Source organism: Laccaria bicolor, genomic scaffold, assembly GCF_000143565.1.
Source record: "Laccaria bicolor S238N-H82 LACBIscaffold_4 genomic scaffold, whole genome shotgun sequence".
NCBI lineage: Eukaryota > Fungi > Basidiomycota > Agaricomycetes > Agaricales > Hydnangiaceae > Laccaria > Laccaria bicolor.
The window spans coordinates 1399755-1417645 of NW_001889875.1; the positions used below are offsets into that span (position 1 = coordinate 1399755).

General features: G+C 48.8%; 6 protein-coding genes across 6 annotated transcripts; 2 read left to right on the top strand and 4 right to left on the bottom strand.

Moving 5' to 3' along the window:
* Nucleotides 1-181: 181 nt before the first annotated feature.
* LACBIDRAFT_311598 (uncharacterized protein) lies at nt 182-5313 on the top strand (the record flags this gene model as incomplete). Its single annotated transcript, XM_001876543.1, has 14 exons — nt 182-338; nt 390-484; nt 536-970; nt 1030-1612; nt 1665-1975; nt 2025-2229; nt 2279-2938; nt 2992-3650; nt 3711-3839; nt 3895-4137; nt 4187-4300; nt 4354-4481; nt 4532-4576; nt 4670-5313. 14 exons carry the CDS (start codon nt 182-184, stop codon nt 4995-4997), a joined length of 4092 nt encoding a protein of 1363 aa, XP_001876578.1. The 3' UTR covers nt 4998-5313.
* LACBIDRAFT_311599 (uncharacterized protein) lies at nt 5176-8633 on the bottom strand (the record flags this gene model as incomplete). The annotated part of the gene is made up of 4 exons (XM_001877005.1): nt 5176-6323; nt 6379-7255; nt 7306-7734; nt 7785-8633. 4 exons carry the CDS (start codon nt 8631-8633, stop codon nt 5176-5178), a joined length of 3303 nt encoding a protein of 1100 aa, XP_001877040.1.
* A 799-nt stretch (nt 8634-9432) lies between these two features.
* On the bottom strand, nt 9433-10963 carry LACBIDRAFT_311600 (uncharacterized protein; the record flags this gene model as incomplete). Its single annotated transcript, XM_001877006.1, has 4 exons — nt 9433-9594; nt 9645-9913; nt 9996-10423; nt 10479-10963. 4 exons carry the CDS (start codon nt 10961-10963, stop codon nt 9433-9435), a joined length of 1344 nt encoding a protein of 447 aa, XP_001877041.1.
* A 385-nt stretch (nt 10964-11348) lies between these two features.
* LACBIDRAFT_311601 (uncharacterized protein) lies at nt 11349-11688 on the top strand (the record flags this gene model as incomplete). Its single annotated transcript, XM_001876544.1, has 2 exons — nt 11349-11530; nt 11589-11688. 2 exons carry the CDS (start codon nt 11349-11351, stop codon nt 11686-11688), a joined length of 282 nt encoding a protein of 93 aa, XP_001876579.1.
* Nucleotides 11689-11750: 62 nt separating this feature from the next.
* LACBIDRAFT_311602 (carbohydrate esterase family 9 protein) lies at nt 11751-15339 on the bottom strand (the record flags this gene model as incomplete). The annotated part of the gene is made up of 14 exons (XM_001877007.1): nt 11751-11951; nt 12000-12123; nt 12175-12244; nt 12303-12754; nt 12800-13575; nt 13629-13707; nt 13756-13800; nt 13849-13931; nt 13992-14039; nt 14091-14304; nt 14365-14497; nt 14549-14698; nt 14761-14808; nt 14862-15339. The coding sequence occupies 14 exons, from the start codon at nt 15337-15339 to the stop codon at nt 11751-11753; spliced, it is 2901 nt and encodes a 966-aa protein (XP_001877042.1).
* A 325-nt stretch (nt 15340-15664) lies between these two features.
* LACBIDRAFT_311603 (uncharacterized protein) lies at nt 15665-17311 on the bottom strand (the record flags this gene model as incomplete). Its single annotated transcript, XM_001877008.1, has 9 exons — nt 15665-15876; nt 15934-16085; nt 16139-16222; nt 16276-16429; nt 16481-16599; nt 16653-16767; nt 16820-16907; nt 16963-17039; nt 17089-17311. The coding sequence occupies 9 exons, from the start codon at nt 17309-17311 to the stop codon at nt 15665-15667; spliced, it is 1224 nt and encodes a 407-aa protein (XP_001877043.1).
* Nucleotides 17312-17891: the final 580 nt, after the last annotated feature.

Here is a 17891-nt window from a genome sequence, read left to right on the forward strand (position 1 = left end):
ATGGCACCGTCACTGGCATCACGTTCCCGTCACGCACTCGATCGCGTCTAACACGTGACCGCGATAGTTCAACCAGCTCAGCACTGCTTTCAAGCTTGCTCCTCCTTGCTTCTCCATTTCACATATCTCTTTCTCTTCCTTTCTCTTCCTTTCTCTCTTTCTCTCCATCTGCTTTACTCTAATGGCACTCAGCACCTCTCCCCGCAAAGTCGTGCCCCTCGCAACTGGAGATGATATCAGGCCTAGAAATTCATCGTCAACCCCCAGTGTCACCAACCGCGTCTTCTATTGCGGCGTCGTAGTTGAAGGATCTGAAAACGGAAGGAGGCTTCCGGAAGGTGACTTGACAAATTATTCTTTGCTGGCCCTCTGAAACCAGGTTTGAGCAGACATACAGGATCTCGTTCTTTCTCTAGGCAACCCGTTATTTTCCAGCTCCTCAAATCTTTTATCATCTCCATCAAATTCATCACTTGACGAACTTGTCAGCTCAGCACCGTTTCGTCTTGGACTTTGTACTCACATCTTGTTTTAGAACCACGCAGCTCAGCGCCAGCGGGCTTTGACGGACACATCTGCGCTATCATCTGTTATTCATGAACTTGTCACGAGCGAACGATCCTATGTCAAACGTTTACAAATCCTTAAACACGATTATGCTGATCCCTTGCGCAACTTCGCCAGAAGTAAAGACACAGCTATTATACCGCCCTATGAAGCCAAAACTCTTTTTGGCAATATTGACAACCTCCTCCCTGTAAATGAAGCTTTTCTGGTGGATCTCGAGAGGATGCTCGGAGGAAATGGGACTAAAAATGTCGGAGGAGTGGGCGACGTGGCATTGCGCCACTTCAAGGATTTGAAAGGCTTCGAGCAATATAGGCAATACTACGTTAAGCGAGAAGATGCTCAACTTATATTTGAAAAAGAGGTGGCAAAGAGGTCGTCACGGTTTGCTGCTTACATCGATGTAAGGGCATCCCGTTTATCACACGATTGCGGCTCTTATCATGACTTCAATTTCTATAGCACATCAAATATCAATCTACGGACCCAAAGAATCGGGTTGGCTTACGAGAACTGCTGATGGAGCCAGTGCAGCGAATTCCTCGATATACACTTCTCTTCCGTACAATTCTGAAGCACATGGCTCCAGATGATCCACAAAGAGCCAAAGTCATCGAAGCCGATGAAATCGCAAGCAAGATTGCCTTAGCGGAAACGGACGAGCAAACAAAACGCGCAGCCGTGTTCTATTGTCTGATCGCTACCATTGACGGCTTTCCGCCGGATTTGTTTTCCAATTCACGTCGTTTTATTGACTGTGTTGACGTGGAGGATATATTAACCGAAGGCCCGGTCTCTTCCTCCTCATCGTCGAATTCTGCTGTCACTTCCCTTCATTGTACGTTGTTTCTGTTTGACGACAAGCTCGTCATCGTGAAGAGGCCAGGAAACGGAGAGAAGGGTGGCAGATCATTGTCAGGACTTGACAGTCTTGATAAAGTAACAAAAGCAGGTGGGATACCGACTGGGAAGAAGAAGAGTGGGATGTCGTGCAAGGGTGTTATTGACATTACTGATGTGGTCGTTACTGATATTGGCGGTGCAGGTGGGCCCTTTGTTTCTCTCCCCACTAGCGTACGTGCTGACTGGAATAGCAGATATCAACTTGTACTTGGAAAATCCGCCGCAAGACCAAACCGACCGATGGTCGGGACGATCATTTCGCTCCCTGTCCGTTGTGAACCCACCCATGCCTGTCAACCTCGATCCAACCCAGACAGAGGCTGACAAACGCCGTTTTCTGGAAAATCTTTGGAATGCACAAGCCACCTATCGATCAAGATCTGGTCAATCGGTCGTTCTTTGTTCGGATGAGCAAGAAGTTGAGTCTAGAAGTGGTAGGATCACGAGGGCCAGGACGTATTACAATGTATACCAACGCAGTGCTTTCCTTCAAGAGCCTAAGAAGGTATGAATGATCCTTTTTCGTACTCGCTTGGGTGCTAATATCTATTTAGACCAAAGTCCTTGTTCATATCGACTCTTTAGGGTCCGCTGACCCAGTGCCCTTTGGTATCGGAGCACCACCGTTCGCCAGAATTCGTGTTCAGCCCATGGCCGGCGGCCTGTGTCGGTACTCTGTGTCATCAAGTGACCCAAGGGACGAAAGTGAAGAAGATATCGTTCAAACTGAACGAGTGCCATCACGAATTGTTCAGACGAGTGCGTGATAATTGCTTGAATGGTTGATCCATAACATTTAATTTTGTAGTCCACCAATTTGGTTTATTCGAGTTCAAGACTGGGAGGAGCTCACTCCCAGGAACGCCAACTGCTCGCTCGAAAGCAGCAATTTTCGGTCTAGACGCCATCTCACGCAACCTATTTAACACGAGACCTGGCTCCTCGATGGGCGACTTTTTTGGAGGATCAATCAGTGGCCGGAGACGTACCAAATCCGCGACAAGCCGATCATCCACGTATGCTCATACAACAACCACTGAAGACAGTAGCATGACAAAATCTTCTCACCGCTCAAACTCGACAACCACCGCGGCGACCACAATTTCGACGATGGATGATGACTCCTCGTTTTTTGCTTCTAGATCTTCGAAGGGAAAGAACTTCTGGAACCGGGCCAAGTCCCCCAGCGGTACAGCATCTGATTCAGATAGAGGCTCTCCGAGTCGCAATTTATCACGGTCTCGCTCCCATTCCATTTCAAGATCTCACCCATGGCAATCAGACGCAGACTATAGCGACGTAGAAGACGAAAGGAGCACGGTCTTAGCGCAAGCAAAGGATGTTGACTCGTCGGATTATAATCTCGCAATGCAATTGGAACTTGCCCGACAGAATAGCATGAATCAGCATGGAAAACTGGTGTCTTCGATACCATTAGACATGCCAGTTGAAGACACAATATACGAAGGTATATTATTTCTCATCCTAGAGTTCTGATAACGCCTGCTAAACTGGACTTAGAGGAACCACCGCAACCCGTGCAATCCACTTCCCGAGCCATGGGAGATGCAACCAGTCATCGATCGATGACTCCTCGCCCAGCATCGCCTGTAAAACTTGCGGACTCCCCCCCTCAAACATCAAGAACAGATTCTCGTCATTCATTTGAACGCCGTCCATTCGGTCCCCGAAGTCCGTCTCCTTTACCTTTTCCCAGTCCCAAAGTTTCACCGTCAACTGACCTCCCCTCGGTCGATGCTGATAATGCATTGGAGCCCTCTACACCACCGAGAGACCCTTTGGCGACACCCTCACGCTATGCTGGGCCATCATCAGCCATACCCCGTAGTAAGCGTCAGCTCTTATTTCCCGCCGGCAACACGGAAGTAACCCCCAAACCTGCTACAAATGGCACGGTCTCCACAAGCAACATCGAACCATTGTCGATCAAGAAAAAAGCTCCAGGACGGATATCAGCCACTTCCATGGGATCGCCGTTACCCACCCGCAAGTTTTACGCTCGAAATTCTCCTTTGAATCGAAATTCTCCTCATATTGTATCGCCTCGACGAGTATCACCTCAAGTGCGGAGACCGAAACCCTCCGCGCCGACCCAAGGGTCATATAACAGTGATAGAATCAAAGACATGCAACAATTAGCGGTTTCAACCAAGGATGATGTAAGTTGACATGTTAACACCTTCGAAGCTGTCGATTACAACTTAACCAATTTCCAATAGATTGATTCGTCACGGCGATCAATTAAACGTATCAAACTTGAAGTTGATGCCTTCCGCTTTGAACCTCAAAATTCTCGACCCGTATCACCTGACAAAGGCTTGCGGATGCCTCAACCTTCACCCGCAATGGTAGCGTCGTTGTTTGGCTGTTGCCGTCACACTGACAAATTATATTTCTTCATAGACCAAAGCGGCGCTGGAGCGTATGGAAGAAATGCGAAATATGATTGGACGTCGACAAGGCGAAAGCACACCCAAAGGTCGACCACGGTCAGGAACTTTGGATACAATAAGGCCAAACGACGACGAACTTGTTCGGTCTGTGCAGATAATGGCATTAGAGGCAGACCAAGGGTTGGCGCGTGCGATGTCAAATCAAGACGACCTTCAGACTCGGCTGAAGGAAATGGCGGCAGAACTCGCAGAGGTATGCCCACTACGTTATCTGGCTACCTTGGCCTAATCGGTCAACCTAGAGAGCTGCCGATTTTGAGAAAAGCCGCCTAGAGCTGCAAAACGCGAAAAGACAATGTGAGCTGGTCAAAAGTCTTCTCGCTGACGCTACTGCTGAGAAGGAAATTATGTACGAGGTAAGGAGGAGCGGAAATTTTGGGTACCAATTGTGTTGCTAATGGGTTTCCAGGCCTTCAATGAGGAGCTCGATGGAATGTATAATGATGCAAATTTACCGGATGATGAGGCATGGCAGGCCATGTCTCGAGATCTTAGACAAACTAAAGAGACTCGAAATGCCCTTACAAGGGAAAACTCGTATGTTGATTGCTCCCATCCCGACTATTATTATTAAGAAAAATATTCAGGCAACTGAAGCGGCAACTTGCAGAAGCAGAACTCCAGCGAGAAGAGTATGCATTACCTTCGTTTCTTTTCAATTGAGCTTAGCCTCTCTTTTTTTTAGGTGGGGCGATTTATTGCGGTCTCACGGACTGATTTCCTAGTCTGTCCACCGTCATAAAATTTCCTACGTATTCCTTTCCCGGGTGGCCACACAAACTGGATTCTCAATCTTCGCAAGTTGACTACAAACCGTGTCCTATTGTAATTTGCGTCTTTGTCAAGATCACTCTCCGACTCATTTTCCCAAAGGTAGTAAACGGCGAAGTGGGAGTTACGGACAGCCCAAGGAAAGCTGAACCTCCGAAAGCGGTTGATTGTCAAGCTGTCAGCAATTTGATCATAGGCGCAAAGTCCATATTGACATGGTGTCCAAGAAAAGAATGTGATATTGCGTTACTAGTCATCACGTACATTCGTAATTTTTTGTAAAAATTTGAATGTAGTAAGTGAAGTGGTGGGGGTATTAATTTATTCTACAGATATACAGACGGTGCTGACTTTCCTTGCTAATTGTACACAAACCTATTAGTCGTCTTCTGGTAAACTTGGAGGGTCCCGCACCCATTAGAATGTTTGCATGCTGCTATCGGGATACTTTTGTTGTCTATCAAACGTCACTAGTCGAGCAAGGAATGATGTGGACGGTTTGTTGATCCACTACGTCAGATGTACTTCGAGCTCGTTTGCGAGAGTCCTTCGTCCAGCGTTGTATCATGCCGGGTGAATAATTTGATTCTGTGTGAGCCAAAGACTGGCTTGAGTGGTTTGTCGTGGTAGAAGGGATTGGACGGAAGTTGAATAAATCCTTAACGCCACGAACGAGAAATCGCGAAGACTTAAGAGGAGAACCCTCCGCAGCGCCGGGAGTTGATGGCGTGAGAAGACTCGCCGACGTAGCAGCAGAAGCAGCGGAACTACTCTCGGACAACTGTGATGGAGGTGAAGGATATGAAGAGCTGTCACATTCTTTCGCTGTTATAGTGGCGATTTTCAAAGATTTCGGGTTCCTTTGGCAGTTTATATCACCCTTGATGGGCGGCCCACTCTTCAAAACCAGACTTTCCAATCCATCCGTCGTCCTTCTTCGAGGGACGCGAACACTTTCGTGCTTATAGAGTCTATTCTTAGCCATTCCTGCCACACTCATGCCAGATGAGGATCTAGGAAGGCCGGACCGAAGTGGAACTTGAAAGAGTTCTTCTTCGTGGCTAAACGCATAGGTACGAGCACTTAAACAAGTCTGTGAGATGACGTCCTGAAGGCCTTGATCAACTTGGAGGCGAGCCACAGCAGAAGAACGTCGAATGAGGATAGTTTCTGAATCGGAGACCATAGGCGAAAAAATAGCCTTTACGGACGTCGATGAGGAACGGCGACTGGGTGGGGGCTGCGAATCTGCTTTCTGAGCTGTGTCGGGTCTGCGAAGCTTCTTCTTTCGCTTAGGATTACCACGAAGGGAAGCAAAGAAAGGCTCTGATAACTCTGTATCAGAATTATTGTTAGAAACTTCTACCATCGATGGGATGGTCGGCAGGCCGGGGAATGCCTGATTGAGTCCGTCTTCAGACTCTAAAGCAATGAGTCCACCCTTGTCATCGACCTTGTAACTCGGAGTAGGTTCGTCGACCCAAGCGGGCGAGTGAGTCAGAGCCTCTCGGATACCGCTGAGCCAGGCATCCTTCTCTCGCCGGCAGGCTGCCGCCAGTACAAAATGTTGCTCGTCGCTTGTGAGACGAAATGAGCAGGGGAGCATCGCTACAGAAGGGTAAGCGTCGAAGACAGGCGTATACAGACCAATGAGTGAACTAACCATCAGCCTCATCAAGGTCGAAAGGAGTCAAAGAAAACCAATGCCTGGGTTCATACTTCCTTCCCTTCGAAACTTTGACGAGGATCATAAATCCACCTGGGTATAAAAACGCCCCTAAGTACTTCGCTTTGATGTTCGACGTGTCCCCGAGCGGTTTGGACGGGTGGTGATGCATGACATCAAGGGAACCCGCCAGAAGGCAATTTCCAAGAGAAGATAGGAAGCCTGGGGTTAATGATTGGAGAGAACTCTGATTGGATGAAGGTGTGGCAGAGGTGTTGAGGACAAGACGGGATAAAATGAGGGATGACTGGATTGCGACACCTTGTCGATGGCGGGCTTCGTCGACGGAAGTTGCAACATGTCTCATTGCTTGAGCCGCGCTCTCCACAACTACATCGACATCGGATGTGCCTTCAGGGTGTTTAAGGGACAAAGACTGAACAGCCTTTCCAGACCGTAGTTGGTCAAGAAGCATTGGATACTTACAAATTCTCTGGACTGGCTTAATGAGGTAGTCCATAAAAGCAATCCGTCGCATCGGTTTGTACCTGCGACTTTCGGCTGAAGTGGGAAACGGAAGGGAGTCCCTCGTAAGGATACCGCCTCGTGGACGCAAAGATCGGACAGCGCCGTCCAACGACGTGAGGGACATTGTTCGCTTGCGATCCTCTGCCGACCCTGGTGAAGAGTCTAGCAAAGATGAGGGTTCGAGAGCGGTGGGATCAGCCTCTTCGAACAACTCGGCCACCATGGTTGCACACTGTTGCTCAAACGCATCCCACTCCAAAGAATGCTGTTGAGATACTTTTCTGACCGCGTCCACTGCCTCGGGATGTCCTGCACAAAAAGACTGATAAGCCTTGAAACGGGAAGCCTGGGCACATGAGCTTAGAGCGGAAGGACAGGCAAACAGACCAAACCAACCTCGGTCGCAAACTTGGCTGAGACAGCGCGTATGGCAGCGTTAAGATTGGACACGTCTCCCGGCCCCTCTTGTTTCCGTTCCACAACACCCTGCTCCAGGAAAAATCCAAGAGGCTCCAAAATTTCTGATAACTCTCTGACAAAGTGCTGATGAAGTTGGAGAATTTCCTCGGCATTCCTGCTCAAGCATTCGATTTCAGTGTCGGTAAACAGATATCGCGGATTATTAAACTTAGTGACATCCTTGGCAGAAACCAAGGAAGATGCACCAGTTGCATCGGGCTGGTACAATGATGATATCAGCGGCACAGTCTGAACTTGCGTGTAAGAATTTATCCAAGGTCCACTTGAAAATGATGATGGCGTGCGGCCAAAAGTCGGATTTGAACTGGAACGTAAGCCCAAAGTTGGAAGGTTGCATAAGTAAATCTGCCCAAAAACGTTCAGGTCACGACAAAGCCTTTGAACCAAGTGTTTACCATCACAAAAGCTTTCAGGTCCATCAGGTATCCTACTTCGGTTGTCAGAAGCTCCTTCAATGCATGAAACTTGCGCAAAGCGTCTTTGTTTGTCTCTTTCTCCCAAGCATCGAATGGACTATGGTCGCTCCAACTACCGTCCGGGCTCTCGTTGAAACCGAGCGAGGGTTGACCAACTTCTTCCTCGTTATCAGTTCCGGAAAGATGAAATATGGATTTTGAACGAGGCACAGCATCATTATGAGGCGGCAATGAAAAGAAGTCGTCTTGCTCAGTCGATTTTGCCTCCATCGTGCCTAGAAGTGGTACGGAAATTGCTTGGAAACGTCCTGATATGGTTGGTGAGGAAGTACAGCGCTTCAATTGGTGTGACCCGCGATGTTGTAATGAGGCCGGAAATGAGGCGGACGGAGAAAACGGAGACTTAGGGCGAGATCGTAACGAGGAAGCAGTTGAACGTCGAATGAGCTTTAATGGAGGGGTAGGGGGCGTTGATATCCATGTTGGCGGAGAAAATGATACACGTTCCAAAGAGTCGGAGGTCGCTGAAGACCGATAACCTTCAATTTCCGAGATGGGTGTGCCGTCAACAGGAAAAGGAGATGACAGACTCTCAGTTGGGGTGCATATGGGTGAAGCAACGATCGATGGCAAAGGTAAAAACCCGCATACAGTCACCCGGGTCGGGGGAGGTTGGTTGTTATTTGGTTGGAAGGGCCATTGTGCATGCGTAGGGTTGTTTTCGTGTATATCGTTGTATTGCGGGTGATCCAGTGGTTTGAGTCTACGCGCACACAAGGATGCAGCCGATGGGCGACAAGGCGGCTCGGGAGGGGACAGCACCTCCATGGAAGGGGCGCTGAACCTGAAAAGCAGATTTAGTTTTACACGTTTCGAAAGACCTCATAATGGAAAGGAGAAAATTCATGAGGCAAGGGAAAGACATACAGGCAAGACCAACCGCAGCTCCTGTTCTACTTGGCCAACTTGCATGAAACGCGAGAAGTTAAAAGATTTCGACCGCAAACTACTTTGGAAACAACGTGTGTGGTAGTTTGGGTGGTGACAAGTGCAGCTCGCCAAACCCTGAGGTCGTGGTGGGCACTACTTGAATTCGAAGGGTGGTTTTATAATGAAAGGCACCAGGGAAGGAGAAAAAGGAGAGTGTGTAGGAGACCGGTCGTCTCGTGGTGAGGGTATAGGAATAGCCAAGCCAGTTTCAAAGAAAGTAGCGAGTGACAGAGAGATCTGAACCACGTTCACGAGCGTCTTACTACTTGCTCGAGATTCGCTCCGATTTGCTTCCTTCCACTTTGGCCAACAATATCTATGAACTCTGAACTGGTGTTATGCTCTCGCTGACATTGGCACCGTTGGCGATAGTTACGACGTGGACGTTGAGGAGAGCGACACTCAGGCCAAGTCTGCTTAATCGCTCCGATCCATGTCGGATACTATTACTGGCGCCCGTGACGTCATACCACGACATTATTTGAACATTCAACGCCGTTTGCCAGCATTTGCCTCGTTGGCGGGTCACGAGTATCCTCTATTCAGAGAACCTACTGCACTGCCGACGGGTATCAACTCACAAGGATTCGAGCACTCTCAAAGACTCCTAGACCTGCTTTCAATTCCCTGATCACACCTAATAGAGCTCAAGCTTATCGTCGGAACGAGGCATGAAGGGGATATTTCGAGCTTCAGCTTCGCGCCGTCTCTTATCTTCCTTGTCCAAAAATTTTCGAAGGCCAGCCACGTTATCACCGTCGAAGACACGGAAGGCGGCTTGTTGATCCGCATTACAATGCTGAAGGTATTAATGAGATTCATAGGGGCGTTCTAGCATGCTTGACGTACAGCAGGAGGAGGTTCTGTGAACCGATGAATGCCTTTTCTGCGGAAGGACGGTATCCCAGTCGCGGTGAGATGCTGCAGCCGACCCAGTTTCCGGAGAAGTAGGTGCACGGCTTCGAGAGATAGGCGGTCACAGTATGATAGATGAAGTCGCTCCAGCCCGACAGCATGTTCTGCCAGTGCGAATATGGCGATGTCTGTAAGCTTATGAATTCGCACCAGACTTAGACGTCGGAGGCTGGGGAGCCCGGCAAGTTCAAAGACAGACATATCTGTAAGATTGCGACAAACTTGATGGTGTTAGTCGGAAAAGCAAAAAACCCGGCATGAAAGAATAGGAGGTTCACAACTTACATCCTACGTCGATGCATCTAAGGTTGACACAAGACCGAGCCAGCTTGACCACCGCTGCGTCAGTGATGTTGCCAACATGAGAGAGCATGATTACATCAAGGTGGTCGCCAAGTTTGCAAATGCTTTCCACGGACTTATCGGTGAGTGAAGAACATCCGGAGAGGATAAAAGTTTGAATTCTTGGTGCGTGCCTTACGATGCCTTCGACAGCTTCATCGGTTACATTACAGGATGTCAAGTCCAACATTCGTAGGTTTTCTGCGGTATGCTGCAAAATCAGAGGAGGTAATTCTTCAAGCCAAGTAATGGGCCTGTGAGGAAGAGGTTTTTCATCATCCGAATCAGATCCAATGTTGGAGGGGAGTGATGACGGGAATGCCTTGTCTGAGATACGCGGAGAGTTTGCCAGTCGCAATGTTCGCAATTTTCTGTGCGATAATAAAATCAAACCACAATCAATCGGTTACCCCACTCCAAACAAACCTCGAAAATGACCATATGTCTCTTATAGATAACGCAGAAATCAAAGGTAGGCCGCATAATTCGAGTTCTACGAGACGCGAGCACGTTTTGGCAATAGCAGAGATGGATGGATCTGTAAGCCCCACAACTCCATTCAGCACTATCCACTGTAGAGGAGGGGATTTATTGGTTATCTCGAGGACCCCAACGTCGGTGATGGAAGAACAGCCAGATATATTTAACCCTTGAAGATTCATCGCGTTGTGCGCGAGGGAGACAATAGATCTGTTGGTGGTTTCAGGAACGCCTGTAAGAACGACGGTTTCGAGGTGAGGGCATGCAGAGAGGACTTTGTTTAGTTCGTCGTCAGTTATAGGTATTTCTTGGGTCCTTTGGAGCGTGAGGTGGCGCACACGACGATATTCATCATGCAAGGGCAAACGGTCCGCGATCCTAACCATGTCCTCGTGAAAGGATGATGACTCGGAATCGCCATCCAGCAGCATGATTGGAAGCAGATGAAATCCTGGATAACTTAGACTTGAATTATTCCAAGGGTATCTGTATAACTTGGGTATAACTAAAGACGCGGTGAGGTCCATTATAAGAGAGGGAGAGTTGACACTGAGTTGACATACGCGAAGGCGGTCAGTAGGAAACAAGCTAACCAAATCGAGTTGAAGGAGAGGGTATTGCACAAAAACACCCAGGGTCCAGGACGCGAGAAGTCGTTCCACCCGCCGATAAGTGAGGTACAGACTGTGATTTGGCGCCTTCGCTTTGTGACTTGTCCTCTCTTGTCCTGGAAAAAACTGTGTGCGCCAGGACAAATGTCGGCGCGAAAAGTGTGATTGGGCTGTGATTCGAACTCCGGCTTGAGCCGTCTCTAACATGTCTTCTACAACATCAACGTCGTCAACCCCGACCGCGAGACCATCCCATAAAGTTCTTCAGCAGCCACCGTCTGACTCTGCCAGTCGCATTCCCGTGACGCCCGCCGTTTTGCGCTCAATCTTTGCCTCTTCACGGTCACCACACGAAGAGCGGTCAATCTCTCGCGTCGCATTTTTCCGGTGAGCATGCCACCGCGCTATCCCCTTCGCCGTTGTAAAACCGGTGCCATGAATATAGGTTCGCGGGATTTCTTCTCAGCTGCATTGCAATAAGCATGGTCGCTGCGAGGAATCGGGGCATCAGGAACAGTGCCGCTCTACTTGGTGTTGTATCTTAGGTTCTTACTCAAGTCCTCTACGTACCCAAGAAATAATAATCGATGCGTCGTCCGAATACATATCAGAAAAGATCTACCACTTCACGCTGGGGAGAGATTATGCCAACTACCTTGCTGGAGAGATCGAAGAGGCCACCACCTTCATACACCACTAGATCCGCATCCTCCCCGATATTTCGAACTCCCAAAAGCTTTTCGAGGTCTGAAGAGACCAACGCGTATGCCTTGCGCTCGTTAATTCTGCCGTTGGATTCAAGGATAGCCTGAAAACTGTTTGTAAGAGCCGCCCAATGTAATAGCTGCAAACTTACCCATTGGATGTCAAATCCTGAATTTCGAGCGTCCCATGCGCTCCTAACGCCCAAACCTACGGTAATATCGTGTTCAAGCAGAATCACTAGTGCCGTATCATTCGTCAGGGGAGGTCCAGGCAGACTAGACACACCGATTTAGAGGTGATGGGAAAAAATCGGGTATTAAACTTACATTTTACGCTGGTCCCAAACAGTAGGGAAAGGTCTGGCGGGATTGAGAAGCACGCCTACATCTGCTTTGCCTGTAAACACAGCAAGGTAAGTAAATGGTAGGCCAGACTCGCTTCAATCACGACCCACTAATTTCATTGGCCAGGAGGTGGGCTTCTGTGGCGCCAGAGAAAACCATCCTCATCCGGGATCCAATTTTGTCCTCGACGTCTGCCTTCAAAATCAGAAGCGATGCCATTATATCCGCGTTGTCGACTTCTATCACCAGCGGTACAACGCCCTCCGCAGCTTTCCTAAACCATATGCCCGTCTCCTTATCTGTACTCACCCAACCATATAACAACCTTCTCAAGGCCGCTATCTGTGTGCTAACGCTAACGCTCTTTGGTAAAAGTGGACTGGATCTGCCAAGGACCACATGCAGAGCAACCACGTCTTGCACAATGGCCCCCCTTTCCATCGCGTGCTTAGAGCCTGTCCCAAAGGTCGTGGACAACCCCGATACAAAATGGCCGCGGGAGAGAAAAATTGGTTTGGCAAGTGCTGTCGTCGCCAGCGTTACACCTGAGCGGTAAGCAGTTCTTAAAAAATGTTAGCAGTGTTTAGATGAGTAGCTGAAAACTCACAATGCGTTTCGTGTTCCAAACATCAGAGCATCGACAGCCCGTACAACGCCGCCAACGTCATCTAGTATCCTCGGCAGATTGCCATTGAAAGCATCAAGTAGCTCGCTATCGCCGGTGGAAGGTTCACTGGCGATCTCTTCTAACCCGAGTTGAGATCCATACGACATCAGGCCAGGAGAGATAGAGCCGCCGTGAAGATCTACTAGATTCGACTCTGCTGCCACATCAACACAGTTTTCGCCTGTGCAGATTATGTTGCCTTTCTCAACAAGGACGGTGCCTCCACTTGCTCCCGGAACGAGCGTTTCTCGGATGTTGCCATCAGATTCCTTGTTCCAGACTTTCTTGACATTAGTGAAAACAACCCGGCTTTGTTTATTTCCATCCAGAGGGGGAAGGCCGTCCCATAGAATAGCATCCTTGCGCTCCCTGTCCCAACTGGGAACGGTGGGCACTCTCCTCCACTCATCGCTTTCTTTCCCCTTTCCTACTTCGATATGATTGTTCTCGCCTGTCTTGGATGGCACCGGGATTTGCATTATCCCGTCAATCCACACGTTCACAGGCGTCGCACCTAGCTGAAGTGGATGAGAGTCCCATAACACAACATCAGCGTCAGCCCCCTCTGTCAAAATACCAATACGATGGTCCAACCCTACAGCTGCAGCTGGAACGGAGGTTATAGAAGCAAGTGCTAGATGTGGAGGAAGACCGAAATAATGCGCTTGTTGGGCTTCATATGCGAGATAACGAGGATTCAAGACGGGATGGTCACTCTGTATTGACTGGTCTCAATTGCGAAAACAAGAAATCGCTGATTCCAAATTACCGTCATCGCCACGGAGATCTCGTTGTCTGCTAGAACGCGACTGGCGTACTCCGAGCCGCGGAATGACTCCCGTTTGTACCTATGTTGGCAGCTTTAGAAGAGTCTTTTTTTGGGGGAGGTGACATACCGGTGGTTAGTCGCGAATATTGCGAGTGTGGGGATACCTCCCCAGCTGAGATATTGTGAATAACATTTCAATTATTCCTCTGCAGATCCTCACGTTCGCTTCAATAACTCTGGAACAAGCCACCCCTCCGATGCATGGTGAAATGACGCGATCGGGAATTGGAACTCGTTGGTCAGCTAGAACCGTCATTCAGACTATCACCCCTCTCAGCGCACAGTCAGGTAAAAATGGCGCACCCGGACCATTGCATCTAAATCAACGGCTTCTTGACAATGGCTTGAAACCTGTCAACATTTTTAGATCTAGTCCCAACATTCATTTGGGTTATAACGCACTTTGACCTTTCCGCGAAGCACGTCTACCAACAGCTCCCATTTCTGATTTTCTGGGAACCCACCGCTCACCGATCCCCACAAACCTGCCTCGGCTTTCGCGCAGTAGGCATCTTGTGATTGCATGAGATTGCGCGCTTCTCCGTAGGCCGAGCGTAATGCCCACATGATGTCCATTCGATTTCCATAGCGCCTGGGCTTTTCTCCGCACGCCTGCCTGTAGAAAAAAGGAAGTAGATCTATTAAGTTTGCTCAAGCAAGGACAAAGATAACTTACTTCAAGTGTCGCCAAGGAACTGGTTTAAGACGATCGGCTTTGACCGAATTTAGATTAAGCGGTGGCTCCACTATCATCGATGAGGAAGACCCGTCCAATGTTTTGCGAAGCTTCACCATAAAGGCCTGTCCACCTGCAGAGCCGACTTCTAAGTCTCACCGCATCGTTGAAAGGACCCACAAACCGATTGGATTATTATCCCCAGGGACTACTTGCACAGTCGTAACTCCTCCCGCAACTGCCAGCCGGTATCCTTCATCATGCGTATTGAGACTGTCGATAGCCCTTAGCCAGGGCAAAATAGGACCCTTCGTGGAATCGAAATCGACTGCTCCTGAAGTGAAAATATCATTTGCATCGTAGAAGGTGAGAAAAATCATATCATTGGAAACCGACCTGATAAAATCGGAGAGCTGAAGATTCCCAGATGGGAGTGCAAGTCCACTTCGAGGAGTCGTTAGCTAGGGTCACACATTAGAGACGGTCAAGAGGCTCACCAAGCCCAGGAGTGACCCAAGCACCGTGAGCTTCGATAACAGTCAGATTGGGAGCGTTGTCGATCATCCGTCTTGAAACCTTGCCAATCCCTTTGACAATCCCTTTGTCCAGAAAAAGGTCCCCGCGAATGACCGTCGTTCCGTTGTTCTCCCCAGTGAAAATAACAGCGTTGCGAATCCAGGTGGCGTTCGTCCCAGCTTCGAACCTGTCCGACTCGTCCCTCGGGGAGGAATTCTGCGCAAGACCTGGGACGGCTTTGAGTGCCGCACATCGAGCAAGCACGCTTTGTTTGTCTATGACAGACTCCGGAGGCTCAGCCAACGGAGGTACGACGGGACCAAAGAAAGTTGAGATGAACGGGGTCGTAAGAACTGAGAGGAGAGCTGCGACAGAGATTAAGAAAGTAAAGGTCGAGAGTCGATTCGAACGTTGAATTGGTGTTCCCTCCTGTGAGGTCGAAGAGAGTTTCCTCGACATGGCGGTCAATGAGAAGGAGCTTCGGGACTTGACTTGACAGCTTGAAAGAGTCACCTCGAGGAAGGAAGCTCAAAACGCGTCTTCCACATGCAATACTTACAGGAAGTAATGAAGACAGCGTGGTTGGTGACAGTGCTGGATGACTCTTGGTTCCAGCGTTGCCGGCGCCTATAAACGGTAATCAAACTTTTTCCACTGACATCCACTGTCCCATGCTTTTGTCACCCTGAATTGTTGGACTGCTCAAAGCGAGCGTAAAATGATTTGTTTTGTTTCGAAATTATAGTATGTGCTCATTAGGTATGCCTATAAAGAACATTACATCTCATTCCGAGTCGGTCGACTCATCTGAGGAAGATTCAGAGTCCTCATTGGCAGCCAATGTCCCAGGACCCGTGCTTGACCCAGCCGTTCTGACATCAGTCTCAATAATATCTGCAGCGCTTGTCACTTTCCGCTCTTTCCGTTTTCGGGTAACTGGGGCAGGCGCAACGGGTGGTAACTGGGCCTTCTTCTCTCGCAAGATATCCATGATTTCTATTGCGGCAAGGTCAGCAACACATACGCTGAAGACAAAGAGTGAAGAATAACAACCTTCATGCCTCATGTCGTACCATCCTTTGATCGCTTTTTTCATTGTCATCCACCTGCGTTGCAACGTGTGTGCACTCCAAAGATTCCAATCTGGGTCTGGAATCGTTTTCCAGTCAATTTCAGTGTCATCTCGAACATTGAGAGAGTCAACTCTGGAACATGACTATTGAGTATATTTTACGGCACTAACGTGGCAAAGGCTTACTTGTGAACGAGGATGAAGGCGTCTTGTTGGCTCCATCTCGGTTTTTGCCCTCGATTCTTGATGGTTTTGTTCAAGGCATCCGTCCTACGTGAAGGGGTGTCAGAAGAATTGTCCCAACCTTAAAAAGTAAACCTTACCATTTAATCCTACATTGTTGCCGGCCCCGTGTCCCACCCATGAGCTCACTAACGCGCCCCCAAAACACATCATTGTCGGCATCTTTTCCTTGGTTAATGGTCATGTCCGTGACTATGCGTGTGAGTTTATCCTCCTCCTCCTTGGACCAATGCCCTATGATCAGATAAGCTGTTATTCTAACCATAATGTGATCCAATAACACACCAGAAACGCGAATGTCTCGATTGAGAATATGGTTTCTGTAACGATCGCGGCAATCTGAAGATGGCCTTCCAACGCGGTCAGCTACCTTCTCCCATTGTTGGCCAAGATCTGCCACAGCTCTGTAGTACGCGTCATGAACCGCGCAACAAACTAGAAGGGCGTTTTGACAGACTGTTTAAGTCGATCATTCTCATCCCTTTTCCAAGGTCCTTGCAATCTGTTTGGATGTCGCATCCTGCGAACATGATGATATACGGCAATGATGGGGCGCTGTGCAACAGCCGATGCTGAAAGTAAGAGGTCAGGGATGGAGAACAAAACCATGATGTAGATGCTCACTTAGTTCCGACCAGAACGCATTATCCTTGTTTTTCTCATTCTGTGGGAAGACGAGTTCTTGTATTTGTTCATCCGTTACTTGTTTAGACTAATCGCGTGTCTTAATAAATATAAAAGGCAGTAAAGGCGTCTCCGATACTCACGACTTTGTAGTGTTCTATGGCGGCTTCTAGCTGTCGATCCTCGATAGTTGAAAACTTCCCCTTTTTGTATACAAGACCTGATGACAGATAAGTAGTGAGATGCAGCCTGAAAACTAACACCCACACCTTGATTTGCGACAAGCTCAGATAATTTGCTGGCGTTCAACCATTTGTTTGCGAGCAAGTATGCGTGGTCAGGACTTGTATGCGAATCAGTCGCCCCAAAGCTTCTCTCAGACTTTCTTAGAGGTACATTAGGTGGCGCAGGCGCCTTGGGCGGCAGCCCCAAAATGGCGTTTGATGCAACGGGAAGCTGCCCCAATGGAGTGGGTGGAACCGGTTCTGGCATGGGGGGTGCCACAAAGCCAGGTTGGGGTGGATATGATGGGAAATTCGCTGCTGCCGCAGCCTCTCCGAGAGTCCTGAGTACATTGGCGATTTGGAAATATCCAGATCTTGAAGAGCACGAAGGACGTCCTCATTGGACCCAAAGTTAATGTCTGAGAAGGCACCTGCAGCATCTGTAGGTGTCGGGAATAAAGGCTGGGCATAAGGGTTGAAACCATCCTGCACGGCTTGATATTGCCCGAAATGTTGATGCTCCGGTGGAGGCATATGAGGGTGGTAAGGCGGCGGAAAGGCCATCTGAGGAGGAGGGTCTGACACCGGATTCCCAGCTGCAGCAGCAACAATAGCAGAAAGTAAAGCGGTTGCTTGCGCATTTACATCGTCGATGGACGGCTCTGCTTGAGGCAGATCTTTTCCTTTGTCTTTCTTCCTTTTCTTCTTCTTCACGGTGGGGTCCGCAGACGATGAGTCTTGGTCTTGCGGTGAATCATCATAATGTTTGCGTTTTTTCCTATTATGAGAGTCTTGATCATTCTCTTCACTTTGGCGCTTTTTCTTCTTTTTTTTTTTCAGGGAAGGGT